The 22458-nt window shown below is 41.8% G+C and overlaps 1 protein-coding gene across 2 annotated transcripts in view; it reads left to right on the plus strand.

Moving 5' to 3' along the window:
* The window catches only part of LOC105683864 (peroxidase), a 46342-nt gene that overhangs the window by 12283 nt on the left and 11601 nt on the right, over nt 1–22458 (plus strand). Inside the window, exon 1 of one of the 2 annotated variants that reach the window (XM_048656951.1) lies at nt 18632–19085. The exons of the other annotated variant lie outside the window; for it this stretch is intronic. Within the exon in view, the coding sequence (XP_048512908.1) occupies nt 19075–19085 (11 nt within the window). The 5' untranslated portion in view covers nt 18632–19074. Of the gene's footprint in view, nt 1–18631; nt 19086–22458 lie in introns of those variants that run through there. 2 annotated transcript variants of the gene reach the window in all.

Consider the following 22458-nt stretch of genomic DNA (forward strand, 5'->3'; position numbering starts at 1 on the left):
ATCATCCCCGTTAACCCATTCCCGCAATCCCATTCCCATTCCCATTCTCATTCCCATCCCGGGGCCTCTTCTTAAACAAAAGGTTCGATCCTACTCAGCGTGATCGGGTCCGGAGTGTCGCGAACTTCCTTTCCCATCCCTCCACGTTCTGAGGTACATATGTGCCCGCGACTACATACCAATGCGTATAGGTGTACAGTTAGGATCGGCACGTCCGATTCTAACCCGACTTCGTACTCACCTCACTATTACCACCCCTATGCGAGAGAACCCTCTCGACGATATCTCGCCGCTCCCTAACTTCATCTCGTGTGACTTTCACATGGGTATGTATGTACGTATTCTTGTGCGTTGAGAATCTGCGAGAGGAGACGAGGGGCGACCTGCGGGGGGTCGAATTGTATCGTAGGCGCGAACTTGGAATTTTCCGAATATCGCGAAATCGACGAATGTCACGAAAACTTGGACGGAAACTAGAAATTTCATCGAAACTGTTGATTCTTTTTACACGAAACAGTCGTCACCCTGATTATTAGATGTACAGGAAATGTTCGTGTGCACGTATTTAACACAGACGTGTATATATAGACGGTTTTGGGGTCCTCGATCTCTCTTCTCGATGGTTTTCCGTATATTCCTTTTTCCATTCCTTTCCCCGTCGCTTTTACTTCTTTCCGATTTGTTATTTCCTTCTCATTGTTTCTCTCTCCGTCTCTTCATCCCTCGCTCGTGCCAAGCCTATATGCGGAATATAGAGACATGTACGTGTACACCACCGTGTACATAGGTGACTGTATACATAGCACGCCGCTACGCCACACAGTAACACCAGTCGGCCAGATCAATACGAACCAACTGCTCGGAGATTATCATTTTATCCGTCCGCATCCACTTTGAACCTGTAGATGAAGAGCCAACGTAGAAAGACCGCACGAGCGAGTAGGTATTCACTTTCGTCGATAAAATCGGCGCTATTCAACTCTCCATGTTTTACTACATATATCTACGTAGCTAATCGAATTTCATTCATCCGTATAGTCGCAGGTCGATGTATAACGTAACAATGATTATCACGTAATCAATTGTTGCCGATACCGCAAATTCACAACTCCGGAGGACTCCGTTCCCCAATTAATTGGGCACGCGATAATCGTTAGCTGACGTTATTTTTGTATTCTCATATCTTCTTTTCACGACATCCAAACTCCACCTGTATTTCTCATACGCGGGTATATTCGGGGACGCCTGATCTGCGGTACAACGTAGAGCGTAAACGGAGCTTTTTGTAAGCTGCGCCGTGGCGGGCATAAAGTTCGTTACGTTTTCACTTCGATCGGTACAGGGGGGGGGGGGGGGTGAATACGTGCGAAGTTTACGAAAGCTTCGGGCCAACTTCGGGCTTTCTATGGGGGTGTGCGCGCGAGTTATACGAACAATTTTAGTGGGGTAGGTGTGTGTGCGATGTGTACGTACGTCGTCCACCGAGGATAATTCATCGTCCTTGATCGTTACCGGGCTCTTTTTGAGGGGCGATAATTTTTTATTTCATTTCATTGTTAGTCAAAATCCTAATTACTCTTCGACCCCCGTCTTCGAGGTTTCGACTGGACGAAATTTGCGATCTATTCGACGAATTTCGATTTTGCATTTTCTTTCTATCGGGTGGAAAATTAACGTACAAATTTTCATGTATCGCGACGAGACGTTATATCCGCTGCTGTACGTACGTTGATGACGTCGCGCGATTTAAAATTTACGGCGATTTTCACGCCGCGTACAAAATACAATGACTCTGAGGTATTAATTAATTAATATTTCTTTCGCACAACGTATCATTGCGATATCGAACAATTTTTATCTCAATTTTATAACCGCGCTCATCACGTACGTACGTACCTACCTATCTACCTACCACGTATGTATCTATACGCGTTATACCTGTACGACGGTGGCAATTAAATATGCAACAGGTGTCGATGCTAATAATCGCACTCACTTCTATTATACACTCGTACGCGTTCGATGTGCGATGCCATTCGTGATAAAAATATGAGTAAAACGCCTCTGGGATTCTTCGCGAACGAATAGAAAGAAAAAGGAAAGAAAAGCTCGGAAATGAATGAACGTCATTATTAAAACTGTTATTAACACGAGAATTATTTTAATGAAAATTTACACAGTGAGAAACGAAGGCATGTTTCATACACCTATCCTCTCTGTGTGTGCGTTCGTAGTACAACACCTACGTATTTAGTCCCACGCCGTGCTTACATCTGACGTCTGCTTACGTCACGGGGTTTGAATACCCGCGTCACGAGGAACGACGACGCTTCGTGACGTCGGTAGAAAGCTTTTTAATGAATTTTCACCGTTTTATCGGCTGTCTGTTGATTTTTTTATTGCGTCTTCGTAATAATCGGTCGAGCTACCGACGTGGGATTAATTCGGCTCTGCCACCCCCGCTGTGTTACACACGTCGACAATGACGAGTACGTTTTCGTTATCTGTTCTATCCGTTCACCATCGAAAATCACGTCATTAATTCGAGCTTGCGGAAAATTTGAAGAGCTTCCGAAAAAAGCGAATAAAAAAATGATGATGAAAAAAATGAAAAAATTTGCAGGGGACGGTAAATATTTAATCAAACGGCGCAAAAATTTGAAATTCAAATCGCGAGCAGGTGAAACTGTATTTTTTTTTTCTTTTTTTTTTCTCGGATTCCTGAACGAACTAATTCAATCCCGCGAATAAGAAAAAAGGAGAAAAAAAGAAAAAAAGAAAATTCAGTTAGCGTGAAATTTTCCGGGTTAAAGGTCGAAAGAAGTAACTACCCTTGTATGGGTGGAAAAAGGATATATCCACTTTTACATACGGGTTCTCACAATTCCAATCCCAATCCCAATCTCGCACGCGACATAACACGGAAAAAGGAAAAATAAAAGAAAAAAAAAGAAAAAGAAAAATAAAAAGATGAGAGTAAAAAAAAAAAAAAACTACGGATTCACACGTAGGGTTCCGTATACACGGGGTACACCTACGTGTGCACATACAGGCATCTATTTGCCTCTGTACCTATGTGATGTTTTATGTACGGATGCCTTATAGATACATAGACGAAATCGCGGACTGGCGCTCGCGCCCGCGCTCTCGCAGCACAAACACCTAGTTATGTACAATCTTGTACATAAGCGATACATAGGTATACAGATACGTAGACGTTGTACGTGTGTATCCTGGATGGTTTTTGTAGGGATGTTGGTGCGTGGGTCGGTCGGTGGGTGTATAGGGGGAGAGGGGGGGAGGGAGGGAGGGTGGGAGGGTGGGTGTATTTATACACATAGAGAGGTGTACATACGTATGTGGTTTTATCTGGCGGTACTCGGGGGAAGTTGCGGGTTGATTTATCGCCTCCCGTTGCCATGGAAACCTTGGCGTGACCGGCTGGCGCGACACCCTCATATCCGAGTCTCCTCTCTCGGTTTCTCTAACCGTCTCTTTCCATCCCCTTTTTTCTCTCTTATTCCCTTCATCGTTTCCCCTTCGCCCTCTCATGTCGTGTGTATATATATATATATATATACATATAGATATATATGTATACGTATGTACACATCATATACCTTCTCTTTCGGTAGGTATAGACGCCTGTAACGCGGCGTTTTACTCCCATCCTCCTCCTCCCCCCGCCCCCCCCTTCCTCGCGCTCTTTCTCCAACCCCCCGTTTGTCCTCTCGATATGCACCCCACGCCACTATCAGCCCTCGACTCCGCGCTCTCGCTCTCTCTCTTTTTCTCTTCTTCTATTTTTCTCCGTTCATCTCTGTCCCACGCAGAAGCTGCCTCGAAAAGTTCGAGGAAACGATTCTGCAGAGAATCTAAAAGCTCCTATATATACCAGAACTCCCTCGGAATTCCACGTTCACCCCCCCCCCCCCCCCCCCCCCCCCGCCCTTTTAGAATCTATAATCATTATTCAACGATATTGTACAAAAGAACCAGCAAAACAACCAACCCCAGAACTATACGTACGCTTTTTCGTATTATATGCGCTCTTTTTTTTTTTTGAACGAACCAAAAGAAAGAAAAAGCGCAAAAGCGCTCCTAAGGGAAGAGAGAGGAAGATGTGTACGTAATGTATGAAAATGTATGAAAAAGAAGTAAAAGTGAATGTGGGAAAACAGAAATAGTAAATCTGGACCAGAGGAGAGAGAGACGCACACAACCGTACGGAACGTCGAATGTCGGAAGAGGAAACGGAAACTCTGAGCAAAAAAAAGGTATAAACAAGCCGAAAAACAAAGACAACGTCAAAGATAAATGGCCGAATCGGAAAACAGAGGCGGACTACCGTTCGGGCTGCCCGAAATCTTAGTGGTATCGACCAGCAAACAAAGTCTGCCGCCAGTTGCCACATAACGTGGTGCGCGAGTTCGGTAGCGAACGACCCCGCTACCCGAGACCGCGACGAGGATGAGCTTCGGACAACAGGGCAGACTTGCGTCAAAGGTCAAAGGTACAACTCGATATCCAAGACCCCGAAACACCTACGCCCTTCGAATATATACGGAATGTGCTTTTTTATCATCATGATTACAGATCGATTTCACTCGTGACATAGATTTTTGAGTATCCGACAGCGATCCGGTTATGGATTATCTTTTTTTTTCATGGCATAAACAACGAATGAAATTTCGTTTTTTCCTATTTGGAAAAAAATCGGTTTCGATAGATCGTTTTACAATAAAATTCCGGTCTTAATTGGTTTTTGAAAATATATCGTTTTGAATATAAATCTGCGTCGCACGATGATCTAGAATTTAAAACACGGATACTACACCCTCTGCATCGCTGTAAGATCGGTTGCATTCCACACGGAGGATGTTGAAGTTCGCGTTTTTTCTTGGGGTAGAAAAAAAGCTCCTTTTTCTGCAAGATGTGATGCCTAATTGGGATATTCATCGTGTAGATTACGGTATTTTATTTTATTTGTAAAAGCGATAGATCATTTTTTGATAAACGAAATTTACAAGTTTGAACGAAGGCAAAGTCGATTCGGAATTCCACCTTGGCGAGTATCGCGGACTGTCTCATACCGCCACCTCGCACAGACTCGAGACGAACTTTCCATCCAGATTGCGGCCGGGCAAAATGGTCGCGTTATTCGGACTTACTCTTTGGGTAACACGAAATTTGGTTGAATTTGCAATCTCGCAATTGACGGCAAAATGAATTTCTGCAACGTGTCCGCGACGATCGATTTGTTGGAAAATCGAGCGAATGATTCGAAACGTTTTTTTGTTCAATTTTTCAAAATCCAACATCAGATCAGTTCGATAGCGTTTTTCATTTTTGGAAAGTTGCGGAAAATCGATAACTGTCAATATATCTATATATTTCATACCGCGACGTGAGTCGATCGCACAATTCACTTCGAATTTTATTCCTTTTTTTTCTAAGTCGACGATTACTTGAATATCAACACCCTGCAGGCTGATATACTACTTTCCATCTTGTTCTAATACAAGTTCAATTATTGGAATTTGTTGCCTTTAAAAGGAGACGACTGTAAGTGTAAAAAACACAACGGTGCTACGGTACGAGTTTGATTTTTTAATTTTTTTTTTTTTTGTTTTTCGGTCGTTGAGGAGAAAGATTTCGTTAGCGCTCACAATCGCTCGAGTTCTAAGTCGGAGCGATAAATTCGGGTGTCCCGAAATTTGATTTGACGGTGTTAAAATCCTCGCCCCCGATTCAATGGAATTCGGGGTGACGTTCGAGAACCATACAGTTAGATACTTTACGGTTTCAACGTCATTCGTTTCTTCAAAATCGATCGATTTACGCAACTCACCGTCACGCGCTCAGCCCCAAAGAGAATTCGAACGGCCGGACCTTGATTTTTGCATCACACACGAGACGTTCGAATTCGAAATACGTAAATCAAAACCTGCTCGGAAAAAGAAATTATAACTCTATCGTCGCGGCGGAACAAGTTACCTGGGCGTTGTTCGAATAAGTTGTTACCTACGTATCGCGTTGTAATAAAATCTACGCTACAATCCATTTTATCTCACACGACCGTATACAGCAATTACAGCCGACCTCCGCTTTAAAACGCGGTGTAAAATATACCCGCATTAAGTTCGCGTAAAACTTTTCTCCACCTTTTTTGTTTTTTTTTTTCGTAACGATCAAATCGATCATTTTTTTTTTTTCTACAATGTAAATAAAATTAACCGGATAACGAGAAATTGAAATTCAAACGATCGGAATTTCGATCGGTTTTTTTTTCCCCGTTCCAGATTCGTAATTGCGAAATTTTTTTTCTCATATTTGCACATTGTATAAACGGGGGATCGTAATAATTTATTGTGCAATTTCGCCACACAAAACGATTCCTCATCGTTCATTTATCTATCCGGTCGATTTTTGACAGCGTAAAACCGAAGACAGAAATTCATAAATTAAATTTCATCAGCCCGCCGATAAAACTCACATATAGTTTCCTACGTCCAAAACGGAATTGCGTCAATCCGAAGTAACATTCTCATATACACGTGATCTATATTCGGATCGACTTACCACCCAAGGATCGTCGCAACGATTTCTTCCCTTAACGCTCTCGCGGCGTCCGCCGACCAAAAAAAAAAAAGAAAAAAAAAAACCTGTTCTTTTTTTTTTTTTTTTGTCGACCGGTGCTCCGATTTTTCGACTTTCGACCCACGGCGCGCGTTAATTACGAACGACGCGGACGCACGCGAGGTGCGATCGGACGAGGAGATCATACGCGGATAATTGCTCGGAATTGAGCAAGGATTTTTTAGCCGAAGGCTGGGCTAGGGCCCCGCTACCGGCGCACACGGTGCGTCGTCGACGAGGCGACGGGCTAAGAGAGTCTCACGTAGATCGTTGATCCGCCGCCCGATAATTTTCTGAACAATTTTTAAGGATCGAACAAGCCGACGGTTCGACGAACAAACTCTACCTACACATGCGAGACAAACCAATCGGAGAGAAGCAACGTACCTACTACTCGCTACTATTCGGACGTAAAACTGGGTCAGAATACGCAACAGCGCGCGGTGGTTTGTTCGATGTAGTAGGTGTAACTCCGCACAACGATCGCTCTTTCGAGTTTCGTACGTATATATGTATACGTATACGTATACGTAGGTATATCACAAATACACCCACCGGGCGGGGGTTCGCTCGCTTTTACGATAGAGAAGAGAAAATAGAGGAGAGCGGTGTACGCCGAGGTGTACGAATACCGAGTCGCTTTTCTGCAGGCTAACATGTTTTGACGAATGTCATAAACGATAGCGCGTTGCCCAGCTACGCGAACATACCGGACCGGTTGCCGTTGCTTTTGCTATTGCCGTTTCTCCAACGGCCAACAATCACCTCCGTTTGTTGAACGGCTTTTCTGTACGCCCACGATACTGAAAAACTCTCGGTTTTTATTTACAGTTAAGTTAACGGAGGCATAATAGGACGAGATTCCGGAACAAGGAACTGGTCCAATGCCGCAACCGAGTCACGCTCCCGATCGGCGAGAGCCCCGATTAAACCGATAGCAAATAATCGCTACGGAATTATAACACAACGTCGCGGAATTAATTCGTTTCTTGTACCTTTCATCCCGGTTGTGACCCCAGTCGGATAGCGGAGGTTGTGATCCGGCACGAGGATGAAAGAAATCGCGAGCTTTTTTTTCCCCGTCTTTCCACAGCGCTGTACAGAGCGTGATTCCATTTGTACGGAATTACCAGAATCGAGTCTTCGATGTTTCGACCTTCTGAAAAGTTTCAACTTACTCCAGATAATACGGGGGAGGCAATTTTTCGCGACGAAGCGAGAGAGAACGAGATCTCGATCGTCTTCCTCGATGACAATGTATTCAGCCTTGCCTTTCACCGGTAATTATTAACTGTTTTTTTTTTTTTTTTTTTGCTTCACCTAATTATTCATTCTGATATCTGGAAATAGGACAGAGATCGCGTCGAGTGGAGAGGTCTGGGTGGTGGTACAACGGAATGCTACAATTTATATTTTATAATGATGACCTTCGCTGGTTAGTCGAGCGCAAATAATCGAGGGACGATCTGTAGCAATCGTCTTTACGAAGTTGCAAAAAAATCGAAACCTTTGCTTCGCTTTCACGTGCGGGGGGGAAAAAAAAAATAAATCGAAAATTATTACCGCTGCGGCAATTCAATACCGGGACTCGTAACACACCTGGCTTACGTATTGCAGATACCGGTCGCACGTTTCCTTGGTATATTTTACGGCGCGCGGTAATAACGTTTAAACACGAAATACCAAAATATCATGTATCGGCGTATCGATCTCGAAAGGATCGTCGTCTCAAAGTACCTTCGGTGTACCGGAGCGTGCACGTGAATGGACTTGCCTCGTATCGATTCGACTCGTTCGCCATTTCATTGATGAAACTAGCGAGGATAATTTTTGCATCGCATTTACAGTTTCGCGATTCGAGTGAAATTTATTCGACAAGAATCGTGCGATACGTGGGAAAATTGTCCGTCCGACGGTATTGTGTGTACACTTATTATCCTTGATCTTATCTCGACAGGTAGATCGGCTTGGGGCGTTAATACGAAAACCAGTAATTTCACTCTCGGCGTCTGCGGACATTCGGAACGGATACGCGACGACTCTCAATTATATCGGTACTCGCCTATTTTCTACAACCTCCAACCCCCCTCTGCGCCCCCCACTCGCGAAAGTAACGTACACTGGTACCCTCTACTTATCAGGAAGTAGAATTTCTTACAATTGGATCGACCGCGGCCTCCCGTTTCAAATATGCTAATTTTCTTCTGTAATCCGTATGCGAACGTTCGGATAGATGAACAAATTGCGCGAACGAATAGTGGCCAAAAAATTGTGAGAAAATGACGCAAAGAAACTTGCAAAATTGCGCCAACACATTTTCCGTCAGACAGCACTGTCCATTTCGATCCAAGTTTTGTGTTCGCTGGGCACAAATATCTGAGAAAACGATCGATCGAAGTTTGCATTGGATTTATTTCGACTCGATTTCGAGATTGCTAGAAAATTCAGAGTGCGGAACAATTTTCTTGCCGTATTATGCGGTGCATGGTGTGGATTATACTATTAACGCATCGGATTCCGCGAGGCATAAACTGCGGCGAGTAAAATTCTCCGGAGATCACGCGTGTGAACGAGCGAAAGTTTATGTTTCTAATTCAGAAACGTGAGCGCTTTTATTGCCTCATACGATCCCTAAGGATCAGGATCGGTCCAACAAAACGTGGATCGCCACCATCCTTGTTCATAATCTCGAATTTGAAAAACTAAAAAAAGAGAAAAAAAAAGAGTTGCGTCCTGAGAATCTCACGGAGGTATGTTCAAGTCCGGTGGGTTACAAGGTATTAATTGCTATTGCGATTCGTTGGGAAATATCCAGCTGCGGGCGAACGGTTATGAACGGTGATAGATATTCAATTACAAAAAACAATTACTTTACAGGTAAATCTATCGCACGAAAAATGAAAAATTACGGGAGTTACTTCCTTGTGAGAAACTCATTAATCAAATCAAACCGCGCGGTAAAGTCGAACGGGTTTTTTTTAAAGCGACGCGTATACCTCATCGCCTCATTTTTTCCTTTTTTATCAACTTGAGATTCGAGTCGAATTCACTTTGTGAATTTAACGGAAATTCGCAGTCGAAGTTTAAGGAAAAATCTTTTGTTTCCTTTCTGCCCTAGCTCGCGGAATCGATCTCGATTTCTAGTCGCTGGATTACGAGAGTTCGACGTTAACGATGTTTGCATGTATTTCTCGCTATAGGTATACGCGACATCGCTCTTATTCTGCTACTTATATAGGTATCCGTATACCGTCGATACACGTAGGTATGCATATAATGCATATAATTTTTCTAGTCTTGAGAAAAAAAAGTGAGTCGTGCTGACCTAGATAATCGCATGATGCCTAGAGATGGTTTCTATCTGTCGCGGTCGCGTTTTACTGCCGCGATGCCTTTCGCCGTTCAGACTCACGTGAGTCCCATCAACGCTGCAACAATCCCGCACTTATCGTATAATATTCTTCGAGACCGATGTCTCGTATGCATAGATAATTATCGTGTTATGTATTTAACCGCATTCGAGTATTGCACATCTGGTTCGTTCGTCGCCGAAAAACCAATTCGTGACCAACAGCTTCGCACGCCGAGTGAATGACGAGGGGAAAATATCGTCAATTTGAGGATCCGAGATCAGAGGACTCACTCCTTGGGAGGAGGAAGAGTCGAGTAGCGAACGAAAAATTTCGAAGAAACAAAATCGAACGTAGCGGTGCATCGGATAAGCCGAAAATTGGAGTTGGAATCGAAAATCCGTTGTACAAAAAGCTGCAGATCACGATTCGTACAGCCGGACCAGACGGGTGCACCTTTCACTGAATTACAGTAGCAGGCTCTGTGGGCTGGTCAATGTCAGACGTCAAAAAGTTGTAACGCGTCCACGTAGGATACGAGTGGAACGTATAATCGTGCCGGAGTAGGTATTCATACTCGCGATTATTGGTTCGACGCATTATCAGTTTTTATTTTTTTATTTTTTCTCTTTTTATTCGTCGACAGCGCGACCTCTGCCTACCTAACAACGGGCACCAATGACCAAGGATTCGGATATGCTTGAAAGCTGCTCTTGAGATCTCCAGAAGCGAAGGTCCGTTGAAAACACAATTTCCCAATTTGTGTATCCCTGTATGAACCGCAAAGTTAAAATTTCAATATCCCTATGGGTAAAATTATTTTAATCAAATGTATTGTGTCCGTCGCAAAGGCACGCAACCTATTACGTATACCGTTCGAACGAGGCAATGCAATTGCCGCAGTCATCGTGACTCGTGAACTTGACGTTTTGAGATCGTTGCGATGTTGTAGCGATATTTCTATCCGGAGGAAAGTTAGCTTTTTTTTTTTTTTCTTTCCAAACCGCTCGAGTTTGAACATCGATTTGTCTCGCGTACACGCGTGTACGGTTTTACGAGAGCGCCGGGGGTAACGAGGCAAATAATTGCGCAACGATCTTAGGGGGACCAGAGCGTGGCACGTAGCACCGAGTGGGTGGTCGAAATTCCACCGAACGAATTGATGAACGAATTAAACTAAAATGAATTCATTTTCTAGCTACTCCTATTTTCCACGTCTTCTTTTATTCCCTTTTTCTTCATCAAAGTATTTCCGGTTGAAAATCCCGTTACCAGGAAGTGTTTAAAAGAGCGAGTAAAAAAAAAAAAAAGAAAAGAAAAAAGTCACCAAAACGTCGGTGACCGGTCTGTCGAAAGATTCTCTCATTGTGCTCCTGCCTCGCGTCGATTTCTCGACGAAATTACCGGCTCGCTCGGTTTAAAAAGAAAACGAAAAATTTCTCGTCGAGTAATTCGTCCATTTTTGTTAGTCCTGCGATAATAGTAATGGGAAATATATATCTGCCAGGTATTCGCACTCCGTGAAATTTATCGGAAGGGGTCGTTGACTCGAGAAATCTATTCGAAAATATTCGAAAACTACCGGACAGCGGATAGATAAACGAAAGAGAATCTCGATCGAGTTACCGTTCGATTTTTCGTTTCTAAAGTAGTGAGTAACATCAAAAGAGGCGTTCAATCCCACGCGGGGCTGCTGAACGATCCGATATTGTCACGTCTGAGGAAAAAAAAAACTTGACTCGATCATTCTTCACATCCCCTAATCTTCGGTCTTTCGCGCCTTTCACCTATCGCAAAGATCCGATGAGATGACCCTCGTTGCGTCTGAGGGCAAAAAAGTCGATGCGGAGCGGAAGATAGAAATCCGTATTTTATTATAACTGTACTACCGTCACAGCAGGTGCTCTTTATACCTCACTAAATGATATATAATAATTATATTATTATACAAGATTGATTCGAAGCGATTATCATTGTTCTGTAACGCGAGGCGGTTGTAGGCGGACGTTGTAAAAATAAAAGCGCACAACGGAGTCTTATGGGTATAATATTTATCGGTACACAGCGTAACAATTATTATGTATATACCGACATCTCATTATTATTATAATATCATTATTACGTTATAGCCCGCAGGAACCGATCGATCCGATACATTGGTATACGTATCGAAAAATCAATCTAGCGAGCTTGAATTACGTAATTTCGAAATAATCCGTACACCTTTTTCGATCCATGGATATTTGGTGCGTTTTTACAACAGCAGCTTTCGTACGAAGGTTCTCCTTCGCGTCGTCGATGCATCCGAACAAACGAATTCCAAAATCGGCAACTATCCTCGATTCGCAACGAGTAGTGTCTCTGCGCGCTATACCTAAATTGGCGGATACTTAAAATTGCCTCGAGCGTCGGGGCGTCGGTGCAACGAAAGCACCTTTGATCATTGATAATTATTGTAACGATAATAAATGAAAATTAAAAGCGACCGCCGTCATAATGTATCGGTGGCAATTTTCGTTCCTACGCTTTCCGATCCGCCGATTATTTTCACATATCGATTGTGCGTCTCATAAATATTTGAACAAAAAAAAAAAAACTTCACTCGAACCCCTGCAACTATTTTCTTTTTTTTTCTTCAACGCGGAATTTTCGGATAATTAATCTCGTTGAAATTCTTTCAGAATGGCAACTGTGCGAAAATAATTGAAGAAAAATAGAGGAGAATAAGCCCCACAGAAATTTCGACAAATTCACCTGGCTTATCAGGGGCTCGGACGAATCGAGTCCTCACCTTCACTTCTGACTCGAAAAATAAAATACCGAACGAACGAACGGATAAAATTGCGAGGGTCAGAGGCTGGACCAGTCGACGATGGAATGCCGTTGTAAAACGATCTCATGCAGGGTGAAGTTAAGTCATATCACCTTATAGGTAGGCCACTTTTTCAACCGATCGGACGGAGGTTACAGGATATCGCTAAGATGGCGAGTAATACCGGTACAACGCTACGGATCGAAGTATCTTAAAAATTCGTGCGTGCACCGCGAAATACTTTCATACGAGATTCTGCATCAGCCTCTCCCTGTTGCAGATGCCGTTCTGGGCAATGCGAATACATCGACGAATCGAAGGTAGGGGGGGGGGGGGGGGGGAGGGGTATTACAACGATAAGTTGCAGTTGCTGCAGACCGGATTCGGCGAATCTTGTTCGACGCGGCCGACACAGAATGCCCGTAATTTGACCGCCACTCTCGCTGAACCTGTTTTGCACAATACAAGTATACACGTATATCCTCCGCAAATATATCCGGCACCGCCCCGCACGCATAAGCTCCGATACACTCCCGAATGCAACCCAATTTTTTAATACATTTTTTTCATCGACATTTTTTTTTTTCTTGGTTTATTTTTTCTTCGCCTCGTCCTCGTCGGAGCTGCACCTCCGGCTTTCCATTTACTTATATCGCCGAATTTTACGGGCGCACGAATTAAAAATTGTGCAAAATTTTTTCACCAAAATTGCACGTGATCTACGTAGAAAATTATCCCTCGTCTGCTACCGCTTATCGAAGCACCAAATTTCTTTCGAACTTTTCTTCTTCCCTTGCCTGCTCACCTCGTAACTTGTGCAACTCGAGAAACCCGCGGACCTCCCCGCAAGGATAAAACGCTCGTCCTAATTTCTCGCTCCTGAGTCACTACCTATGTAAAATTATCGCCAAGTATACCGGCTGATTTCAGATTGTACGGTGTACCGAAGTTGAGATCTATTTAGCAGCCGTATAGGTATACATTTCTAGTACGAGGCAATCGAGGCGAGCCGCATGGTGCCTCGTAAATATCGTCTAAAAGGTTTTCAATTGAAAAACTGAAGCACAAATTGGCATCTATACGTAACGGTGTTGACTATTTTTGCTTCACAACCTCACGGTGCGCCGTTCATGCTGCAATGGTGAAATAACTTTGCCTCCAAGCGTTCTTGCACAATTCATATATGAATTTCTTCAAATTTCAACTTGCCAATTTGTTTGTTTTTTTCCTCCGCCAATTTTTATCACCTTTTTTTTTTTTTTTTTTTTCTTCGTTTATCTTATTTTTTGTTCATTTCATTTTCTTCGTCTTCTATCGCGGATCAATTCGAACAAAACCACCGGATACACGTAGAGTTAGCCATTAGTACCAGATGCCGATAAGATCTCTAGTTGGCATAAATATCACGTACGTACCGTACTGTATCGCATGAATGAAAAAGAAACGGGAACACTTATAAATACAGTAGATTCAATTAGAAAAAAAAAGTAGAGAGAGAGAGAGAGAGAGAGAGAGGGAGAAAAAAAAAACGGCATAGAATAGAAACGTAACGTTCGAAAGTATCGAAATAACGTCGGCGAGATCGCAAACTGGAGAAAAAAAGACCAATCATCGTTATCATCATCATCATCATCATCATCATCATCGTCCGGTGCGAAAATCTGTGCAGCGGTACGTGAATATTTTTTTTTTTTTCTACCAGCTGTATTATGTATCGCAGGAAATTCGATAGTTTTATCGTTTCTAATCTAGATTATATAATTCAATTTTTTTTGTTTTTCGCAAAACTTGACTACGGAGATGAGAAGAATCAGATGAGAGCCAAAAAAAAAAAAAAGAAAAAGATTCGAAGTATGACAGAACGGAGTGTGACGTAATTACCGGTCTCACACCCGTTAATACCGAATGATAAGTCCTGGCCAGGCAATAATGAGTGTAATATTGTTTATGGCGTCGGGTCGACGTGTCTTTGCTCCGAATCCATACATTAAATGTAATGCGTGTAGCACGAATATATATATATATATCTGAGCGTGGACGATGTGTAGAGGATCGTAGATGTGATACGTTACGATATCGCGCGGTATTGAGAAAAGACCGAGAGAAACGAGAGAGAAAAAAAAAAAACAAGAAACAAATCAAAGATACGGCGTCGTTGCAAAAAAAATCTAAAAAGAATCAAATTTTCGGGGTCAGATCCTTACCAGAATTCGAAAGAGCTCAATTACCCTCGCGTATTTATTGATTTATCCTTGACTGTGTTACAATGATAGGCTAATAAATAAATAAATCTATAACATGGCAGCCGGATGTTTTGCAAAAAAATAAAGTCGAAAAAAACAATCAAAGTTGCAACGAGCGTCTGCTGCATGTGACGTTAGCGTCTGGGCAAAAATTGGTGCGGCAGGGTCGTTTTGAATGATTATAAAACCGCGGAGAAAAGAACGATAAACAGATTCGGTTGAAAATCAATGAGACTACGTTTTTAAGGATATAGGTATTCGTATTTGATATGGTGCAACGTATCAACGCTCGAGACTCTCTAGGCCATTGAGTCATCAAACGCTTTCATTATGTTACATGGGTACGTACGTTACTCGCTTGAGATATGAAAAGAAAATTAGATTCTGAAATCTACATGCTCGTATATATCGTATGCGTGTATATAGGCATGTTTGTAATATATATATTACCACGCGATGCTCGGGAGTAGCGATAAATGGGCATCGAGCTTTAACTCGGTTATGAAACACAATGAAAGGGAGGGTACGAGGGATCTAGGCTCTCACACATGAACCTTCTCATAATATCGCTACGTGTATATAAATGTTTAACACATATCGCTAATATATAGAGCCATGAGAAATATAATATAATATTCTATTAATGTACCTATATATCTGTGTAACACATCACGTGATACGGTACAGAGTCACGTGGATTATTCTATATCTCATTATATTATCCACGTATTTAAATATGGCTACGTTACCACGTTGAAAACTGATGTAGAAACTCATCGTACGACGGGACGATCCTACCTCACCGCAGTTAACATCGATTGCGTAATGAAAAAAAGAAAAATTATTTATAATAATATATGCACACACGTGGATATATGAATGGGGACGATTGTAACGAGCGTCGTACAATTTTACTTTGAATCGAATGGAAAACCGTTCGAAAAACCATTCAAGTTCAACGTTGAAAAAAGCACCGAAACGCGAATCGATGTATCTCTTTTCTCGAACATCCCCGAAATATATAATCTTGTGCAAATTTTTGCAACTTTTTTTTTTTTTTCATTTTGCCGCTTCGCTAACGAAATTTTTTCAAAAGATGAATACGTTCGCATCTCAAGATACATGCGTATCTTGTTTTACTGCGGTTTTCTCTATAAGATTTTAATTAGATAAAATTATATAACATATAATACACACATCACGCTAAATCGTATAACTCGCATACCGCGTGTATTATACAAATGTCATCCGGTGGTTACTTTACGAAGATTGAATGACCCCTGGGCATGCATCGCCCTACAGCTGATGGTAATTAATCCGACGTATACGTAAACACATACGTACAATGCCTTCCAGGCTTTTCAACTTTGAACTCCCACGTAGAAAACCAGTTTCATTTTATTTCTTATGGCGATATCGGTAGACCGCAAGACATGAACGAGAACAACGAAATAAAAATGAAATAATGATGGGTATATGTATAATAATAATGATAATGATATTAATAATAATAACAACTTTGCAGGTACATTAACATTGCTAATTTATGTTTCCGCCATCTTGTGAAACTCCCGACATGTATATTTATAATATGTATAACGTCTGATATAACGAACCCGAGTCGTATGAAAAATACCGAATGATCGTTACAGGTATAAATTACACGGCAATTCGCTCGTATCAAAGGAAAGTAGATCGAGGATCCGCGGTGTGAGGATGAAGGATTGAGAAAGGGACGGTGTGGTACGTCAAACCAACGGCAGGACGTGCGGGGTCAGCGTTGTATGTCGGTCCTCTTCGGATCGCGGAGGATCCGATCGGGGACAGACTGTCATTCGCTTGGGAAAGGTTCGGAACACCACGTTGACCATCGTCATCCGGCGCAGCATAGCCGAGAAACTTTAGCCAAGATCAAGGACATCTTCCAAGATGATCGTCGCGTCGAAAGGATCTTCACCGCGGGATCGGTGACCCCTTGAAACGGAATTTTTTCACCTCCCTACCCGTCGATCCCGCGGCAGCGAGCGGAAAAACGAAAATTTGAATTCCGTTGACAAAGTCAAATTGGAAAACATGTTTCTATTTGATGATTTTTGTTCTTACAATTAATCTACTAGCAATTCTTTTAACATGTAAAAAATTCGACTTGTTCCATAATTCAACGTTTACAATTTGTCCATGTTCTTTGGAGTGTTCACGATTTAACGATAATTACGATCTTTCCTATAGCCGATCACGCGGCGGTTAGAAACTTTCACGCGTTCGTTACTTCCTGCAACGGGGTGCACGTGGAATGACCCGCTTTTATCACCGGGGATTGTTTTCTCCCGTGGACAGAGAACGATCGCGTAATAAGGGACGCGTTATTGCGTTTTTACATAACCGAAACGAATCAGGTGCAGCGGAAGCATTGGAAAAGGTCAGTCGGTATTTGACGCGTGAGCGCAGAGATGCGTGTCCAGGTGTGAGATCAACGGTCCGATCGACTGGGAAATTAGCGCTTCGCGATTTCTAGATGATCGGAAAGAATGGGAGAAAATAGAAGTGTTCTTCAATTTAGACGCCGACCGGATTCTAATTACCGGAAGCTTCCAACTTGATCTGCAGCGAAGCGTCAGTCGCCGAATGACGAAATTACGTCAGTAGAGAATCGAAAAACAAAGAAAGTGAGAAAAGAGAAAAAATTAAAAATAAAAAAGATACTCGCGTAACAATGGTTTACAATACTACACCGTTTCTCATCGCTATACCCATTTCTACGATTGTTGTTTCTACTTTTTTTTTTTCTCCTATTTTTAATTGAAAGTGTAATCTGCGTCAATTTCTCTCTTTCAGTCGTTCGCAACGTCAACGTACCATGCTCTGCGGTTTTAACGCCACTTTTTCTCCATGACCACGTCAAATTCGTTTTTCTTGACGCCTCATCAGGTTGCAGCATAGTGAAAACAACGGTGATGCAAATTATGCAGATCAAACAAACTACCTGCGAATTTTTCCAATATTTCCCCTTCAACTAAGCCCAAAAATCTGCGCAGCAAACTTTCACGTGCCTTTTGTCATGTGCCTAAAATTTCGATTTCAATTTTTCTCTTCTTTGGCAGAAGAAAATTTAGAGGAAAGAGTTATGGGAAGAAGTCTACGTGGGTTACACGAGACGTGTAAAATGCATGGCGAGTAAAAGAAAGAAAAGTGAAAAAAAAAAAAACCAAAAAAAAAAATAAATAACTGAAACACGAGTGAATCGAGGGCACCTGGCAGACGAGCGAACGAAGTGCGTCCTTAGAAAGGAAAGTTGATTCAACTCCTCGTGGTTTGTGCGGAGCAGAAGCATTAAGGAGGTTGTAAGTAAGTGTAAACTCCTCGAGAGTCGAGTCTGGAGTACGGAGTCTAAAGTAAAGCAGTGTACGGAGTCGATCCGCACGTAGTAGGAGGTGGTCGTCCTCCGGTGTCTGTTTTAACCGCCGAACCAACGTTCAATTTTTCTCCCCCCCCCCCACCTTACCCCCTACTTTTGGGGGAGCTTTCGCGTATCCCACCCCGACTCTAAGGACGGCGTCCCCGTTAAAGAACTATGCTGACCACCAAACGATAGAATAAACTCCTCGGTATCAAACAGTCGAACATTATCTCGCCGCAAAGGTAGAACCCATCGGAGCAGCCTGGCTGTCGGATAAAATTTACTTACTACCGACTACCTCTGTCCGCAGTTACATACTCCCCAGTATATAATATAGACACAAACATATATATATATATATACAAAGAGTAATTTGTAATCGGGAGAATTATTTTTAGTCATTCAGTGCGTGTTCTGTGCAGGTGGTATACAGCTCCGTATAGCTGACGGAGTCGCAATCACAGTCACAATTACCATCTATTGCTATACTAATAGATACAAAATTATATAATCTATCATTCGAACGCCCTATATATATACACACACACACACACACGCGCGATATTATTCGTTGTAACTAACACGCTGCGGCCGTACAACGTCGTACTGTGAAATTTTAGAGCAAATGGTACAATGATCAGCAGGTGAGAATAAATATTTTCCTGTACATTGCATGACTTAGAAATCTAATCGAATTTTTCCTCTCGCAAAAAAAAAACATCTCAAGATTTGATAAAAGTTCGTCGTATTACTTTACGGTTACGTATTCCCTCTGTGCATTTATGCATAATATGTAATTGCGAGATTGAATATCTATACACATGCGATACGTGTACGTGTTATGTATAGTACGTAGCGATCGTTACACGTGTATATATTGCAATCTTCGCACGGAAAGTGAAAGGAGCATCTAACCGGCTGTGAGAAAGTATAACATATAAATCTCGTTTTATTTGGATCATCCTGTATCAATGGCCGGTTACACTCGTCCGCGGCCGATTCTCGGTTGTAAAAGCCCCGGATTATACCGCACACGAGTCAAAACTTACCAACGTAGATATCCGAAGGGAATTCAGAAGGCGAGATTCGAACGAGGGGGCAAAACGAGACGTCGTGCGATTGACATTCGGAAGATCGCTTTCTTTCGCGCGCACTTTTTTTTTACCGTCATTGCAATTAACGCAGCGATAATAATCATCCGGGTTTGCTGTTTGTTCCTTTTTTCGCGTATCTCCTCCTTTCCCTTCTTTCAATGCTTTGAAAAAAAACGAAGTGCAAGTTCCGGTCGTGAACCGCCGCGCAAGTAGGTATAACGTGTATCCAGGTATACGGGGAGATACAATACGTGTCTGAAGAGTGTAAAGAGATTTCTGATCCGGCAAAGATGAAGGTACATAATACATCTTACGGTATTAAATGTCAAAAGTGAAAATTGTCTTCCGCAGAATTATAGCGACCGCATGTATTTCAGCTGAAACGTAACACTGTAGAGATTTTTTTAAGAAACTCGCATAATGTACGAGTATACGTGTGCGGTATATCCTTTTGTGGGTTCGTATCGCGCTGCATCGAGAAACGAAAAAAAGAAAAAAAAAACAAACATTTCACATTCAAAAGTTCGCTTGGAAAAAAATTCTGTTACACGCGTATTAATATATTTGGTAAAAAGTGGGGTCGTCAAACTTTCAACAGCACATCTCACGATCGGTAGGAAATTTCACTGCAACTGCAGAGTGGAATAATAAAAGAAAAAACCAAAAAAAAAAAAGAACCAAACGAACGTACGTTGAATATACTTAGAATGGAAGTTTGCCATTCCGGTGACGTGATTTTTTTCGCTAACGTGAATATTACTTTTGTATGCGTACCGTTGCGTTGCACCGATTCAAACTTTGAATTATTTGTGAAATCGAGACGCGATTTGACTGAAATACCTCAGAAATTTTAACGCGGGAAAGTCAGATGTAAACGATAGAGGAAAACTCCGTGCACCATCTGCTGATTTTCTTCGCAATAATGACGTCATTACACGATTGCATCACTTGAACGTATAATGCAGAAATACCTATACTTACTTGTATACGCAGAGTAATCCGTTCGCTCCAGTTAAAATAATACCATCGGGAATAGTCGATGCTCTGCAAATTATTTTACTCCGTTTCATTTCTTCTTTTTCTCTGAATAAACGATAGATTCTACTGTGCGCGGACAGCGGAATGGGGCCTAATAACTCTAGAAAATTTTAATTTTCTTATTTTTTATTCGTCACGTAACGCGAGTTTTTGTCTTTGAACGGTCTCTCTGGAGTTTCAGAAGCGTAATTATTCAAATTCATTATACTTGCTCTAATTATTTTCTCGTTTCAAACGGTTAAAATTTCTGCATTGTTTGAGTAGAAATCTATCATATCATATTTCAACTTTCACCCTATATATTTTACGCTATCGAGATAAGTTCATTACGCTTGAATTGTCGCGACACTCACGTAATCGCTATTACAATATCGGAGACCGCACACACGTAACTGCGTTCGATGAATTCGAAAATCTGATTATTTCCTTTGATCTTATCGGACGAAACTGTTGTCAATCAAAAAATTCGAAACAGCATAATTGGGCAATTATCGTTATTGATTACCGGGCAATAAAGAAAAAGTAGGAGAGAACAAGAGCAGCCGAATGATTAGCGGTTTAAAATTCAACTGCCGAAACCGTAAGAACGCGAAAAAGTGGCCAATCATCGTGTAATTCGGATCCTTCCGGAGGACGTCCAACCGCTCAATTTACTCTCCGTAAAACTGCGGTACAAAAACAGAGTCAGGCGGTGAGAAAAAAAAAAAAAACGAAAAAAATCGTAAAATTGCCACGTACGCTATGGTCAACTTTTGCGAATTGATCGGCTGGTTTACATCGAATTCGCTATATTTTTACACACGCTGTATCTGCGCACACGTGTACAGCGGTACATAATCGTTTAATGATCTCCCTTTCGCGGGTCCTTTTTCGCCGATGTATTTTCGAACCTCATTAAAATCCGGTCGGGTATCTTATTGTTCGAAAGTTTTCACTGTACGAAACCGGCCCATTTAATTGGTTATTACCAAAACGCAAACTAGTTAGCCAACGAGCATAATCGCTGCCGTAACCGTGTACACGATATATCGCCAAATTAAGCTCATACTATAGAAAACGCGTATCCGTAATCCGTGTTTATTACCATATACGTGGAAAATTAATAGATCTATCAAAACGCTCGCGGTTTCTCGTCCGATCGAATAAATAAAATGGATAAATAAACAAATAAATAAAACAAACGTAGAAACAGTCGTACGTTTTACCCGTTAACCCATTTAAATGGTGTATATATATATATATATATGTAACGTATACGCGTACAAGATTTTGAAAAAAAAAAATCCACGAACGTAGCGTGTATAATATGAAAAGTTGCCGATTATGAGTACATTTGTATCTACTTAAAGCGCCCGCCTGTCTGCCCACGGGGCGCGTAAGACACGTGCTCACTGTTTACCGTGTTAGAATATGACCGTAGTAAAGCTTAACGTTCGTGATTATCGGTAAGATACTTTTGTATACAATATACGTACATACGCAAAATGACTAGGTAAACATATTTACAATTTCTCTGTGTGTTTTTCGAAGGCGTATTTCACGCGACGTTCGTATATGACCACCAGTCGGCCTTTAACAGACTACGCGAGAATACGGACAATACGTGTACGTACGTACGTGTCGCGTCTGTGATTAGAAATATATATAGTATCGGAATTTATGACAACTGCACATAAATAATATGGTAGCTTACTTAGTTGGTTATTACATACATTGAACATTTTTTTTCAAACTCTTGAAACTCGCTCGTGTATAAATTTTAACCAGTTATTTTCTTCGATTAAATTTTATCCCTTTATTCGTTCCGCGAAAGTGATAGGTGGTTATATTTATGTGCGAGAAAGGTGAAAATTTATGCACATATATATATATATGTATCTGAACA

Source organism: Athalia rosae, chromosome 6 (assembly GCF_917208135.1).
Source record: "Athalia rosae chromosome 6, iyAthRosa1.1, whole genome shotgun sequence".
In the NCBI taxonomy this organism is placed as follows: domain Eukaryota; kingdom Metazoa; phylum Arthropoda; class Insecta; order Hymenoptera; family Athaliidae; genus Athalia; species Athalia rosae.